The sequence below is a fragment of the Mastigoproctus giganteus genome, chromosome 7 (assembly GCF_048544385.1).
Source record: "Mastigoproctus giganteus isolate SK-2022 chromosome 7, ASM4854438v1, whole genome shotgun sequence".
In the NCBI taxonomy this organism is placed as follows: domain Eukaryota; kingdom Metazoa; phylum Arthropoda; class Arachnida; order Uropygi; family Thelyphonidae; genus Mastigoproctus; species Mastigoproctus giganteus.
This window is the reverse complement of record NC_143581.1, coordinates 185,348,013-185,364,520: the sequence shown is the minus strand read 5'-3', so window position 1 is coordinate 185,364,520 and position 16,508 is coordinate 185,348,013. Positions and strand designations below refer to the sequence as shown.

The 16,508-nt window shown below is 41.6% G+C and overlaps 1 protein-coding gene across 2 annotated transcripts in view; it reads left to right on the top strand.

The window, feature by feature from the left end:
• Positions 1-10,997: 10,997 nt before the first annotated feature.
• The window catches only part of Rich (Guanine nucleotide exchange factor subunit Rich), a 579,939-nt gene continuing 574,428 nt past the window's right edge, over positions 10,998-16,508 (top strand). For both annotated transcript variants that reach the window (XM_090378010.1, XM_090378009.1), the window contains exon 1: positions 10,998-11,284. In XM_090378010.1, coding sequence (XP_090234136.1) covers positions 11,150-11,284 — 135 coding nt within the window. In that variant the 5' untranslated portion in view covers positions 10,998-11,149. The remainder of the gene's footprint in view (positions 11,285-16,508) is intronic.

Below are 16,508 nucleotides of genomic sequence, written 5' to 3'. Positions count from 1 at the left end.
GCATAGTGTCAGTAGTGTCCTTGACAACCCTGCCAACCTTCGTATCGTCTGCAAACTTGGACATTAAGCCTGATATACCATCATCAATATCATTTATAAATACAGAAAACAATAAAGGCCCCAATACTGAACCCTGAGGGACTCCACTAATAACATTAGTCCACGATGAGCAGTGTCCATTGATTACCACTCTCTGTCTTCTCCCCCTCAACCACCCCTTTATCCATAGCAGCAACTTGCCTCCAATGCCACACTGCTCCAATTTGTGCAGCAGTCTTCCATGTGCAACAGTATCAAAAGCCTTTCTAAGATCCAAGTATATAATATCAAAGTTATTCCCTGCATCCAGTTCTTTTGTGACTGCATCATAGTATCCAATCAAATTGGTCAGACAAGACTTCCCCTTAACAAAACCATGCTGTGTCCTAGCTATAACTGAAGTCTTGTCTAGATGATCCTGCAGTGCTTCTTTCACCAGTGCCTCCATTAATTTTCCGGGAACAGAAGTTAAACTCACAGGTCTATAATTACTTGTGTCAGCCTTTGATCCCCCTTTGTGAATTGGGGTCACATTTGCACATCTCCAGTCAATGGGTACCTCCCCTGAGTCCAAGGAAGCTCTCATAATTATGGCTAAGGGTTTGCTTACCTCCTTTGCTGCCTCCTTTAATATAACTGGATAGATCCCATCCACCCCAGGTGCCTTTCTTGTGTTTATCTTCAACAATTTCTCCTCCACTTTGCTCTCAGTTATTACAAGATTCTCTAGCTTACTGCTAGAGTTGAATACACCTCTGGCATTCCCCTCGCTGAATAACTCCTCATGTGTGAATGTCGATGCAAAATATTCATTTAGTTTGTTAGCTACCCGAGCAGGGTCATCAACAGTTGACCCATCGATCTCAAGTGGACCAATCTGATTCATCCCCTTCCTTCTAGAGTTTACATAAGTAAAGAACTCTTTGCTGTTTTTCTTCGCATCCCTTGCCAAGGATCTCTCGTAATCTGCCTTCGCCTGCCTAACCTCCTTTGTAACTTGGTTACAGATCAACTTGTATCTATCATAGGCTTCCATGTCACCCATTAATTTATATGTATCCCATGCATTTTTCTTCTCTGCCACATGTCTCATTAGTTCATCTGACAACCATTTAGGCCTAAACCTTGAACAATATTTCTTAGTTGGTATGTAAAGCCTAGTAGCTTCCACAATAAGTTCTTTGAATGCTTCCCATTTTGAATTTGCTGTTGGCAATATCATCAGTTGATCCCACTGTATAGAATTTAAATACTGTCTCAGTCCATTGTAGTCGCCTTTACGAAAGCAATACCCCTTCCCTTTACCCCTAATGGTAGTTACCTCTTTGAGTAACTCCCACTTCAGCACACTGTGATCACTGCCACCAAGTGGTTCATTTATCTGCAGATTCTTAATGCATGAAGAATCACTACTGATAATCAAATCAAGAGTATTACTCCCTCTAGTTGCCTCCCGAACATGCTGATGTAGAAAACAATCATCCAATAAATCCACAAAAGCCTTGCTACTGTGTGAGTGACCAGCCCCCAAATTCCAGTCAATATCTGGGAAATTAAAATCCCCCATTATAAGACTCTCTGATTTACTGGCCCACTCTATTTCTCCGAACAGTTTCTTATTATACTCATCAGAGTCATTAGGCCTATAGCACACTCCTACTCTCAATTTTGATCTCCCAATGCTTATGTCACACCAAACTGACTCGACACTGCACTGTCCAGCGATGTCGACTGGCTTCACTTCCTTGGATTTTATGTGTTTTTTAACTAATAGCATAACCCCTCCTCCCTTCCTATCCTGTCTATCCTTTCTGTAGACATTGTACTCCCCAAATTCCAGTTCTGCATTTCTTATATCTGTGTGACACCACGTCTCTGAAATCCCCACAATATCTGCCTTTGATGTTTTGAGCAATACCTCAAATTCATCAAATTTATTTACTAAACTCCTAGCATTGGTGTACACACAAGTATACATGCACCTGTTCTTTTTCTTAGCTACCCTAACACAACCCATGTGTTTACTTGTACCCCAATGATTCCCAGCAGTCTCTGAAATATCCTGCATCTTATTTTCCAGGCTGCGGCTCATTCCAATAGAAGCAGTGCAAGAATCACTTTCACCTCTGCCAGTGGCTACTGTTAATCTATTAGTCCTTGTATCCCCCCAATCTAGCAGTTTTCCGACCCACCTAACATTGCCTCGATAGCATCAGCAAACATTCTTGCACCCTTTCTATTTAAGTGTATCCCATCCCTGTAGAAGCAGTCTCTCCTGTTAACAAGTACAGACCAGGCTGAAAAAAATTCTACCCCTTGAGCCCTGCACAATCTTTCCAGGGCCGAATTGATTGACAGGGCTCTCATCATATACTCCCTCCTATCGTGTCTGGGCAGAATTGCAGACACTTTCAATTTCAACCCTAATTCACGGCTTTTTTTCATCAGTGACCTGTACTTGTCAAGTAATTCCGCCGGTCTCCTACTCTTAATGTCATTAGTGCCAACGTGTACAACTATATCACCTTTTGTGCCCTTAAAAGATGATATCCGCTCTACAACGTCATCAACTTTTGCCCCTGGCAGACATACCCTGGTCCTATTCCACCTATCCTTTTTACAAAGCATGTTTCCCGTTTCCCTGACAATAGAGTCACCAACAACTACTAGTTCCTTTGGGACCAGCGCATTCTGCCTTGGGGGTTGCCGCTGTGTTCCGCGATGACCAAGTGCAAGCTCTGGCATTGGTGTGGGCAGCTGAGAGCTTGATGGGCCCCTCACTTGTAATCCTTCGAGGGCATCCACCCTATCCTTCAAGCTCTCATATAGGCCCATAACAACGCTGAGTTGTCGCCTTATCTCCTTACACTCCTTGCATCGCACACACACAAAGACATCCCCCATGGCAGTATCATGTCCCATACTTGACTGCTCCGCAAACATCAAGCAAATAGTGCATCTTACAAGGCTGTGATTCAGAGGACAACTGCCCCCCTCAGTTCTCCCCTGGTCCACAGCATTCCCATTAGCTTGAGCCCTTTGCTTTGCTGCTCTGGTTTGAGTCATGAAGTCTGGTTTGAGTCATGAAGGCTTTAACTGAAGTCTTGTCTAAATGATCCTGCAGTGCTTCTTTAACCAGTGCCTCCATTAATTTTCCTGGAACAGAAGTTAAGCTCACAGGTCTATAATTACTTGTGTCAGCCTTTGATCCTCCTTTGTGAATTGGGGTCACATTTGCACATTTCCAGTCTATGGGCACCTCCCCTGAGTCCAAGAAAGCTCTCATAATTATGGCTAAGGGCTTGCTTACTTCCTTTGCTGCCTCCTTTAATATAACTGGATAGATCCCATCCACCCCGAGTGCCTTTCTTGTGTTTATCTTCAACAGTTTCTCCTCCACTTTACTCCCAGTTATTTCAAGATTCTGTAGCTTACTGCTAGAGGTGAATGCACCTCGGGCATTCCCCTCGCTGAATAACTCCTCATGTGTGAATTTAGATGCCAAATATTCGTTTAGTTTGTTAGCCACCTGAGCAAGATCCCTCAACTGTTGAACCATTAATATCCAGTGGACCAATCTGATTCATCCCTTTTCTTCCAGAGTTTACATAGGTAAAGAACTCTTTTCTGTTTTTGTTTGTATCCTTTGCCAAGAATTTCTCATAATCTGCCCTTGCCTGCCTAATCTCCTTTGTGACTTGGTTACAGACCAGTTTATCTCTATCATAGGCTTCCATGTCACCCATTAATTTATATGTGTCCCATGCATTTTTCTTCTCTGCCATATGCCTCATTAGTTCATCTGACATCCATTTTGGCCTAAACCTTGAACAATATTTCTTAGTTGGTATGTAAAGCCTAGTAGCTTCCAAGATAAGTTCTTTGAATGCTTCCCATTTTGAATTTGCTGTTGGTAACATCATCAGTTGGTCCCACTGTATAGAATTTAAATACTGTCTCAGTCCATCGTAATCGCCTTTACGGAAGCAATAACCCTTCCCTTTACCCCTAATGGTAGTTACCTCTTTGAGTAAATCCCAGTTCAGCACACTGTGATCACTGCCACCTAGTGGTTCATTTATCTGCAGATTCTTAATGCATGAAGAATCACTGCTGATAATCAAATCAAGGGTATTACTCCCTCTAGTTGCCTCCCGAATATGCTGATGTAGAAAACAATCATCCAATAAATCCACAAAAGCCCTGCTAGTGTGTGTGTAACCAGCCCCCAAAATCCAGTCAATATCTGGGAAATTAAAATCTCGCATTATAAGACACTCTGATTTACTGGCCCACTCTATTTCCCTGTAGAGTTCCTTATTATACTCATCATTGATAAATATACAAAACAACAGAGGATCCAACACCGAACCCTGTGGGACTCCACTAATAACATTAGTCCACGAAGGGCAGCACCCATTAATTACCACCCTCTGTCTTCTCCCACTCAACCATCGTTTTACCCTTTGTAGCAACTTACCCTTAATACCATTCTGCTCCAATTTGTACAATAGACTTCCATGTGGAACTGTGTCAAAAGCTTTCCTGAAATCCAAATATATGATATTAAAAAATTTTTTGCATCCAGTTCCTTTGTAACCACATCATAATATCCTATAAAATTTCTCAGACAAGACTTTCCCTTAACAAACCCATGCTGTGTCTGAATTATTGCTGCAGTCTCGTCTAGATGATCCTGCAATGCATCTTTAACCGGTGACTCCATTATTTTACCCGCAACAGAAGTTAAACCAGAGTGGCAGATTATGGTCCATTTCCCTCAGCATAAATTGTTGGGGAGGCTTCCATCCTGCAGTGGGTTGATAATGGCTGCACTTTACCTTTTTTTTACAGAACAAATACCTACAGGACATTTGATCCTTCATGGAACTGGCCGACTGACTGTGTTTTCACTGTACTCACTTTCTTTTAACTTCTATTTTTTTTCTATTCTCTCTCTCTCTCTTTTTTTGTTTGTCACTAGTTTGAGTCACCAATGGCTCACAACTGCTGATCCCCGCTGATAAACGTGTAAAGTGTGCTAACCGTCTGAGGGCACCAGAGGTACCCCCATCTCCGCATTGTGTACTCTGTTTGTGTATCACAAAACTCTGTAGAGGCCAGAGATTTAAAAGTATGTGGAGAAGGTAATGTCGTGTAGTATTATGTTCTGTTGTTCTTCTGACCATTTAGCCATTTGGCCCCTAGTGGGACCCACCGTTGCCAACACTTTGGCACGAGAAGGCAAATCAGGCACCCAGTAGATTTTTAAGTATTCTGGCAGGCTCTGCCACCTTGTTTCAGAAGGTTTCAGTGGCAAGAACCTATATATATAATAGCAAGCATATGGTGAATTTACAGACAAATTGGGGTATAGGTTTAAGTGACAGGGGTTAAATTTTGCTAGCTAGTTCTATTAAGTTACTTTAACAATTATGGTTACTTAACATACTCGGTAAGTTAAGTTTGAGTGGGGGAGAGGCTGAAGGCTTTGGGGGGAACAGATGTAGATAAAGGGACCATAGAGAAGGGGACCTGTGAGGATCAGTGGGGACAGACCCACCAGCTGAAGGGGGGGGAAGGCAGGGGAGGTGTAAAGTGTAAAGTGTATTGATGTCTAGCGGCACTAGGGGTTTCTCCCATCTCTGCGTTGCTTTCATTGTTGGTGTTCCAGTTCGCTGGGAAGGCCAGAGATTTAAGAGTGTGTTGATTTTGTATCCGTGTATGTTGTGTATAGTTGTTCAACTGGCGGATTAGCCGCTGGACCCCTGCTGAGGCCCAACGTTATCCAAACTAGATCCCGTGAAGGCAGACCAAGCACTCAGTAGTTTGAAGTTTTTACTTTGGCAGGCCCTGCCATCTACTTTTCTGAGATTTTAGTGACTAGGGCTTTAAAAAAAAACTCGGTAAGGATGATCACTGGAAATAGAAAAGCCAAATGAGGTTTATATGGTTTAATTTGGACGAAATTAAGTTTTTGCAATTTGTGTGGGGTATACGCTGGCGTATTAGGCAGAGTCAGAGAAGAGACTGAAGACTGGGGGGAAGGAAGACAGAAATATGGGGATGACAGAGAAAGCGACCCCAGGATGTTCAGTGAGGCAGGTCGGGCCCCCAGCAGGAGAAGAATAGGGGTTGGCAGGGGAGCGTAGGGAAGGAGACAGGACTGCGCCATCCCCCCGTCAGGGAAAAAGGAGAAAAAGGTACCAGGCAAGGGGTAGTGCTCCGGCCAGCACCTGCAAGGCATGAGTGCTGACCGTGCAGCAAGCTCTAGCGATGGAAAGTAGGATGATGTGCTGGATTGATTCTAAATTTCTTGTATTTATTGCAGTTGTCACTTTGGTAAACCAAGCTCTTGCCCCATAAGTGATGATCGGTACAAATACTGCTTTTTAGTAAAGTGTTAGTGTTCGCCGTTTCAAGCCCCAGTCTCGCCGAGAAACTCTGTTAATCATGGTACTATATTTTCTTATTTTTTGGTGGAGATGAATCAGATGCGGGGTGAATGAGAAATTTCTGTCTAGAATTACTCCCAGGTCTTTCAGCTCCTTGGATAGTTTTATGGTCGTTTTTTGGATTTTAATTAGGGATGGTCTGGTGACTTGGAGTGCTCCCTTCACTAAAATCGAGTTGGCCTTGTGAGATGAAATCTGCAGCTAGTCTTGTTCAGCCCAAAGTTGGAGAGTCATAAGGGCTACATTTGCTGCGTCTTCTAGTTATCTACGGGAGTCAGCCGCCAAGGTAAGAATCAGATCATCAGCATACGCCTGGGTGGAGACTTCTCGCAGATTGATGTGCAGGAATTCGTCTAAAATAATGTTCCAAAATAGGAGTCCCAGGACTCTGTCCTGGGGACATCCTCTGTGCATTTGTCTGGTCACCTGGCAGTATGGTGTTTTGACTGTTGCTTTCCTTTGCGAAAGATAATCCTTAATGCAGTAAAATAGGTTATATGGTAATTTGGCTTCCCTGCGTCCGCCGAGGACACTTGGCCACCAAAGTGAGTCAAACGCCCCTGGGAAAGTCAACGGAAATAACCAGGAAGTATTTTCTATCTGTGTTCCTTGCAGCAATGATGATGGCTTCTAGGGCATTCACAGCTGAGCAGCCTTTCTTGAATCCAAACTGTTTTGTTGACTGTAGGTTCATGTTGGAGTCGTGCTGACTGATTTTGAGGTGGAAAAGATGCTCGAACAGTTTTCTGAGCACGGATAGGAGGGCTATGGACTGGCAGAAGTCTGGTTGTTCCTGAGACTTGTTGGGTTTTTTAATATTATTCGGATGCTGGCTGTCTTCCAGGGGGATTGAAAGCGTCCTGTTTTTAGCAATTGCTGAAGAGATTTAAGATTATGGCCAGGGTATATTCCATGACTTTTTTTTTCTATCTCTGGTTCTAGCCAGTCAGTTGCAGGAGATCTCTTATTTTGAGTTTGTTGGATGCTAGGCAGTTCTTCCAGTGTGAAAGTCGGATTTGTTGTTTGCGTGCGAAACTTTTCATAGATCTGCACAGGTTGATCTGCTTCGGGGTAGCTGGGGAAGCTAGTGTCTTGAACATGGTATTTAAGATATTATTGATGCTACTTTGCCATGTTGTGGTCATGGTACCATTTGGCGCTATTGTGGAGGGGATAACTTCTCCTCTGGGGAGTTTGTTTGTGGTCACCCTATAAACCACGACCCAGGGATCTTCATTGCCGGTAGCAGAAACCAGGTCCTCCCAGGACCTCTGCTTCCTACGCCTAATTAGCGCGGTATAGCGGTTTCTTGCCTGCCTATATGTCTGTCTGAGTGCTTCAATCTCTGGCTCCCGCCAGGATCTACGGGCCCGTTGGAAGTATTTCCTTCTGTGTTGTACTTCTCTTCTTAGTGCTTGGAGTTTAGGGCACCGCTATGGAATGCGCCCTGTTTGGCATATTTCTTTTTGATTGCCGTATTACAGACTGCAGTGATGAGGTTGGTGATGGCATGTTGGTGCTTCTCTGGGTCCACGTTTTCTAGGTCCTCTTGTTGGAGTAGCGGTGCCGCTTCGCTGAGGATTTTCCTGAAAAGTTCTCAGTCAGCACTAGCAATAGAATATCTGTGCGAGATTAATCTCTATACGGGTGTGTGCGTGAGCAAGCGCCTCATGTCAAATGTGAAGAGGGGAGGAGACTGGAATCCGTCTCTTCCCCCTCCTGCCAGGGGATGAGGATTTAAAGTAACTGGGTTTGGGCACCCTGCCTTGATCGCCAAATGGCAGAAGATCAGGTTCAGCACGCTGTTCCCAACACCCCGTCTAGAGAAGGGGATCTAGAAGATCATTCCATATGTTGGTATTTGTCGTCCTTCAGTTGTATTTCCAGTTTTTCCTTTAACTAGTTTTGGTTTTGTTGGGGATTCTTGTATCACTACTTGGCGCATTGTGGGTAGACAGTTCCGGTCCATCAGACATGAGGCTGATTTGGCATTTATCCGTCATCCGTATCGGGTCGCCATAGGCAACCTCTTTTTTTATTCCCTTTTCTATTTAGAAGCGTCAAATATCGGTAAATTATAGCGTCAAGTTTAGGTAGGTCATATCTGGGTGTTCAGTCAGTAAGGATTTGTTGATAGGTGCACTGTTCCTTTAGTTCGGTTCCTTGCTGCTCTTTTCTTGTCCGTTTTGTGCGGGCCTACTGTTCGCTTTCTTAATCTTTTGCGTTGTTATTCATCGCGATTAATATCTCTTCCTTGCAGAAAGATCCTGCGCGAATTTACTGAACGCTTTGTATTCTTCTTCCGTGTCCAGTAAAAGGTGTTCTTGGTCACAGGGAAGGTACATAGTCTTAATTATCAGGATGGTTCGGTGATCCTCGTAGTGTTCACATTCATACATTATGTGTTGTCGAATCTCTCACTCTCCGTATATCTACAGTTTGGGTGGTCTACAATTCTTATATTATTTATCTTAGCATTTATGGCGCCATGGCCCATTAGTAAGCATGTATTATGTAATCCTGGGAAGAACCAATGTGGGGTCCTGGGATAGACTTGGGGTATGAATTTTCTTGTGATTTTAGCATTAGCATTAGTAGAGGCATATGATGCAAGAAAGCAAGCTTATTCAGCATCAGCCAAAAAAAAAAAAAAAAAAAAAACCACTCCCATTTCACCCCTCCGTTCGTTCGAAATACCTGTCCAGTTGAGCTTTAAATTTGTTTAGGCTATCAACTTCAACAACAAGTGATGGAAGTCGGTTCCACCAACCAACCACCCGCTGGCCAAAGGCATATTTCGGTACATCTATCCGACATCCGTCCTTCCTTAATTTGAATTTATGCCCTCTGAGGTAATTATTCTGAGCAAGATGAAGAATCCCATTGGCATTGAGCATGCTCAAACCATTCAAAGCCTTATACACCTCTATCAGATCACCTCGCCGGTGCCTAGTCTCCAGACTCTGTAATTTGCAAAACTTAAGCCTTTCTTCGTAAGAGCAACCCTTTGTTCCATTCACTAATGTTGTTGCCCTTCTCTGTTTAGAAGTTGCTATTTCTCCTTTATAGAAGTTGGACCATCTCTCTTGTTTTGACAGCCGCGTTTTTTCCTGTTTCCGGATATTCGTCGGATCTGTTTTGTATCCTATGAACGTCGTTTGGATTCCTCTAGAGATCATGTACATTAGTCCACAACGCACCACCTCTAGATCAGTCAATAGGGCATGGGTGCTCACAGTACAGCAGACACGGATTATAGTTAGTAGAATATTTCTCTGGATGGTGTCAAGAATTCTTTTGGCATCCACTGATATTGTACTTCCTTCACTGGGTGCGGGATTTTGTCTAGCCTTGTCAAGACTCGATGCTCTATAGGGTTTAGACTTTCTCATTTTTTTCTTGTTATTAGAATTAAATTTTAAAACATCCGTTTTATTCCAATGAGAATTAATTAAAAATACGTAAAACCAAGAAATTACAGTTCCCCCCCCCTTTTATCGGGACAAATTATGGCATTATCGGGAAGCAGGACTTGAAGTTATAAATCGGGACAATCCCGGACGTATCGGGACTGTTGGCCACCCCGAGTGTACTTCACAGTTGTTACATTGAAATTTTCTTGTTTGTCACCAGATACTGAATTTTCCTCCTAATTGAAACATCAAGTCATGATCCATAAATAACATCCCGATACGAACCCCTGAGCATGGTAATCGTATTCACTCTTCATAGGCTTTTGGATCAGCAGAATGATATTGCTGTGGCTGTAGAGAAAATTTTATTTGCCAATATTAGTCTAACACTAAAGTATGCAATGAGGTACCCAACTACCTGCGCTTGTTGGAAATCACTGAATTACGTTTCTCTGTGTATAACTTCATTTTTAAAGGCGGGGGAGGCATTTTTACCATTAAACGCCATATTCACCATCCGATAACATGCTCGATATTTTACATATCCTGTAATTATGTTGTGGTGTCGCAATTATTTTGCTAACGCAGTGTATATGAGTACCACTATGGTGTGTAATAGTTATCCAAAATCATTTAAAAAATGCTGTAGTGCAATGCGAATAGCAGTGAAATGGAAAACATCGATAATTCGTATCGGTATTTTCGATTTGTAATAACGTAAACATGTGAGTTACATAGAAGTTAGGGGATGATTAATTGTATTTAAATAAAACAAAAAATCGCGATTGGCGGCAATTTTTTAAAGATAACAGTGAAACATAAACTATTCTGTGAGGACTCTTTGTATATTGTGTGAAAATATTATCAAATATACTCCAAATATCCTCCTATCCGAATCAAGCTCATTTGGATATACAGTATAGTAGTTCGTTTATTTCCCGACAAAACAATTTCACTGCATTATTTTTTTATTTGATTGAAAAAACGGCAGCAATTTGTTTACGTAAATTTAATGACCTTCATTTTAATAGGCGGCGACACATGTTTGTTATATCCAATAAAGTGACATTCATTGGTAGAAGTACTATGTTGTTAAGATGGTGTCAAGAAACTGTTTTGTTTGTGTTGTGGGTTTTTAAGAAGTACCGAACATGGCTTTAATTGTGTTGCAAAGGAAATGATGCTTTGTCAAGTTTTCTGCTTTGTTGAAGTTAAAAGGCTGTTGTGGCCGTGTAGACAAGAATGTATTTTCCGATTGGGTGGCCCAAATATTTACATTTAGAAGGATCATCAGTTATAAAATATGTTTTCTGTAATCGAGATAGATCACTGTTTGGTATTTTGTCCGATGATAGCATCAGTATTTGGAATGCTCAGGTGAGATTAGCTGTAAGTGATATAATACGAATAGAGTAAATTCTTCTCCCTTTTATTAATTATATTCGATTTTTAATTTCATTTTGTGGTGTATTCCCAAAATCCATAGTAATGAACTTTTCACATACCATGGATTATACAACTCGAGTTAATTATTACTAAATGCGAATAATGTAGAGAAGTATGACAGTTATTTGTAACGGACTTTTTTTTCAGTAAATTTTTTTCAAAGTAAACTAAGGTTATTTATGAAAATAACAATTAAATATAGAGACCAGTACACTGTAAATTAAAAAACATTAATTAAAATAACATTAACATGTAGGTTAGTGCAAAAGCATAATTTTAACGTAGCCATCCACCAAAGTAGTTAAATTAATTAATTAAATTAGTATTGTTTTGGTTATATCTCATATTGTGAATGCCTTCACGAGTTGCCATGGTATTGTACTACCTCGAATAAATAACACTTCACTAGTGGAGAAGACTACTGTTATTTTTTCCCAGCAGATACCATCACCCAGACAGCACCGTTTCAAAGCTTGTTGGCGTCTCTTCGGTGGGTGGGCAGGTACCCTGGTGTTGCAATAGTGACAACCCAGTTATTATTATTATTATTTTTTTTTTTCTGTTTATACTCCGGGACGACCAAACGGTCAGAGGAGTTCACAAGATAGACAGAATACAAGAAACAGTACCGTATTCAGCAGGCACCGGCTTGAACCCTGGTCACTCAAGCCACGTGTACCTATGCAACCGTGCGCCTGACCACTAGGCTACGGCGGCCTGTGTTAGGTTAGGTTAGGTTAGGTTAGGTTATGAAGTATAACTTCACAATATGACAGATGCCCGATGGTGTGCGGTGATATAGACTATAAAATATTTAAGGGCAAAGGCCTCATGCTACGAGGTAGAATTACTATCCCGAGACAGAGAGTGGTTATCAGTGTGCGCTGCTCTTCATGGAATAATGTTATTAGTGGAGTTCTTCAGGGTTCAGTGCTGGGTCCATTGTCGTTTCCAATATTTATCAGTGATATTGATGAAGGTATATCAGGTGTAATGCCTAAGTTTGCAGATGATACTAAGGTTGGCAGGTGGTTAACGACAGTCATCAGCATGAGCTACTGCAACAAGATCTAGGAAAATTGGGTTGATGGGCAGAGAAATGGCAGTTGAAGTTTAATATTTACAAATGCAAGGTACTGCACATGGGTAGCAGTAACCACAGAGTATCTTATCAACTGTGTGGTACTACTCAGGGTAGTGGAGAATGAAAAGACCTGGGGGTAATTGTGCTGTCAAATATGAAATTCTCTGCTGTGCAGACATGCTGCCGGGACAGCCTGTGGTGTTTTTGTCAATGGTATACAGAAATTTTGGTAGCAGTGCTAAGAAGTTGATTGTCTCTTTGTATAAGATCATGGTTAGGCAGCATCTTGAGTACTGTATATAGGTCTGGAGATGTCACTTTAGGAATGATGTAGATCTGTTGAAACTGGTGCAGTGAAAGGCAACCAGATAGGTGACAAGAACAAAAGGGTCCTGTTACCTAGAAAGGCTTCAGTTCTGAAAAGTGCAGCATCTCGAGACCAGGCACCTGCGGGGAGATCTGATTGTAAGTATTATTATTTTGTACACACTTTTGTCTGCTGTTGATTTTTTCTTGGCATTACAAGTTCAGTCTTTTATCACTACAGTTTAGTGTTACAAAAAATAAATAAAGAAATGTAGGAAAATTTCATTAATCACAAGTATTACATAATTAGCATTCTTTTACATGATTAAGTGCAAAATTGCCCTTCCCCTTTTAGTTTACTCAAACAGTTCAGGCTTTTAATTGGTCAGGTTACTCCACAGTATCCATTTGCTCCCTAACCAGATCTCATTGTTCTTCATGGTACTCTCTCCCTCAGGTCCACATCTTTCTTAAAATGCAGTCTCCAAGCCTATATGCAATTTCAAGGACTAACCACTTTCAATATTGGAATAATTCAATCTGTTTCTACTAGCAAAATTCATTCTTACTATTGACAGAGTCCCATGAGCTGTCCTAGCAGGCTGTCTACTCTTTTCAGAAAACTTCACATCAGATTATATAGTTACTCCCAAGGCCTTTACATTATGAACTATCTTGAGTTTGGTGGTACCAAGTTGTGTGCGTTACCAATGCTGGATTTAAGTAGTCTGGGGTCCTGGTACACATATTTAGAAGCACTAAAAATGAGGTAGGGCCCCTTGGACCAGTAGCAGTTGCATTTATTCCACACTATTACACCTTCTCCAGCAACTTGTACTGTTGGTATAAAATGTGTTGTTTGGTTTTCTCTATGTATACTCATTTATTTTATACTCTTTGTGCTGAACAGCATAAAGTGGGTCTCATTGGGCCACAGGCCTTGCCTTCATTTTTTCTGAATTCATACTTTGCATTTCAGGCACCAGCATAGCCATATTTTGCATTTGATATTTGAGGCAATTCAGTATACCAAGTGAAACCTTTATGATGCCTTATGATATTTCCACATTAAATGCTATATTGTTTGGAGATGGTTAAACTGGATAATCCACTCCAGATGTTGGGCATCTTGTTCCATTGCTTTACATTTGCAGCCACAATTACTGTTAATAGATGTTTTCTGAGAATTTTACCATTACAGCCACTGCCCAGCTTTAGTAATACTCGACTTACGGAAATTCAACTTTCAGTAAGTTTTTGCAAGCCGGTGCAAACTTCAAAAAATCATGGAAACGTATTTTATATCCCCTGGGAATAAATGGAGATATCACGAAAATACGTAATGTGAACCAAATAACACATTGTTTTTAGCATTAGCATTAGTAGAGGCATGTGATGCAAGAAAGCAAGCTTATGCAGCATCAGCCAAAAAAAAAAAAACGCTCCCATTTCACCCCTCCATTCGTCCCAAACATCTGCCCAGCTCAGCCTTAAATTTATTTAGGCTATCAACTTCCACAACAAAGGATGGAAGTCAGTTCCACAAATCAACTACCCGCTGACTAAAAGAAAACTTCCACACATCTATCCTACATCTGTCTCTCCTCAATATGAATTTATGCCCTCTCAGGTGATTATTCTGAGCAAGAGGAAGAATCACATCAGCACTGAGCTTGCTCAAACCGGTTAAGGCTTTATACACCTCAATCAGACCACCTCGCAGGTGCCTAGTCTCCAGACAATGTAATTTCCAAAACTTAAGCCTTTCTTTGTAAGAGCAACCCTTTGTTCCATTCACTAATCTTGTTGCCCTTCTCTGTACTTGTTCCAACAGCTCTACATCCTTCTTAAAACGAGGCCTCCAGACCTGCATACAGTACTCAAGGTGTGGCCTGACCATTGCCTTATACAAGGGAATAATCACATCCCTGTCCCTGCTAGAAAAATTCCTGTATATCATTGACAAGACACCATGAGCTACTCTTGCAGCTCGTCTGCACTGCTCAGAGAACTTCATATCTGCCTGCACAATTACCCCCAGGTCCTTTTCATTCTCTACCACTGTCAGCGTAGTACCACAGAGTTGATACGTTGATCTGGGGTTACTGTTTCCCATATGTAGTACTTTACATTTGTCAATGTTAAACTTCATTTGCCACCTCTCAGCCCATCTGCTCAACCTTTCCAGATCCTGTTGCAGCAGCATAGTATCAGTAGTGTCCTTAACAACCCTGCCAACCTTGGTATCGTCTGCAAACTTGGACATTAAGCCTGATACACCATCATCAATATCATTTATAAATACAGAAAACAACAATGGACCCAACACTGAACCCTGAGGAACTCCACTAATAACATTAGTCCACGTTGAGCAGTGTCCATTGATTACCACTCTCTGTCTTATGCCACTCAACCATCCCTTTATCCATAGCAGCAATTTGCCTCCAATGCCACACTTCTCCAATTTGTGCAGCAGTCTTCCATGCGCAACGGTATCAAAAGCCTTTCTAAGATCCAAATATATAATATCAGAGTTATTCCCTGCATCCAGTTCTTTTGTGACTACATCATAGTATCCAATCAAATTGGTCAGACAAGACCTGCCCTTAACAAAACCATGCTGTGTCTGAGCTATAACTGAATTCTTGTCCAGATGATCCTGCAGTGCTTCTTTAACCAGTGCCTCCATTAATTTTCCTGGAACCGAAGTTAAACTAACAGGTCTATAATTACTTGTGTCAGCCTTTGATCCTCCTTTGTGAATTGGGGTTACATTTGCACATCTCCAGTCCATGGGTACCTCCCCTGAGTCCAAAGAAGCTCTCATAATTATGGCTAGGGGTTTGCTTACTTCCTTTGCTGCCTCCTTTAATATAACTGGATAGATCCCATCCACCCCGGGTGCCTTTTTTATGTTTATCCTCAACAATTTCTCCTCCACTTTCCTCTCAGTTATTAGAAAATAATCTAGCTTACTGCCAATGTTTACTTCACCTACGACATTCCCCTTCCTGAATAACTCCTCATGTGTGAATGTAGATGCAAAATACTCGTTTAGATTGTTAGCCACCTGAGCTGGATCCTCAAATGTTGAACCATCAACATCCAGTGGACCAATCTGATTCATCCCTTTCCTTCTTGAGTTTAAATAGGTAAAGAACTCTTTTCTGTTTTTCTCTGCATCCTTTGCCAAGGATTTCTCATAATCTGCCTTTGCCTGCCTAATCTCCTTTGTGACTTGGTTACAGACCAACTTATATCTATCATAGGCTTCCATGTCACCCATTAATTTGTATGTATCCCATGCATTTTTCTTCTCTGCCATATGTCTCATTAGTTCATCTGACAACCATTTAGGCCTAAACTTGAACAATATTTCTTGGTTGGTATGTAAAGCCTGGTAGCTTCCAAGATTAGTTCCTTGAATGCTTCCCATTTTGAATTTGCTGTTGGTAACATCATCGGTTGGTCCCACTGTGTAGAATTTAAATACTGTCTCAGACCATCATAGTCGCCTTTACGAAAGCAAAAACCCTTCCCTTTACCTCTGATGGTAGTTACCTCCTTGAGTAAATCCCACTTCAGCACACTGTGATCACTGCCACCCAGTGGTTCCTTTATCTGCAGATTCCTAATGCATGAAGAGTCACTACTGATAATCAGATCAAGAGTATTACTCCCTCTAGTTGCCTCCCGAACATGCTGGTGTAGAAAACAATCATCCAATAAATCCACAAAAGCCTTGCTAGTGTGTGAGTGACCAAC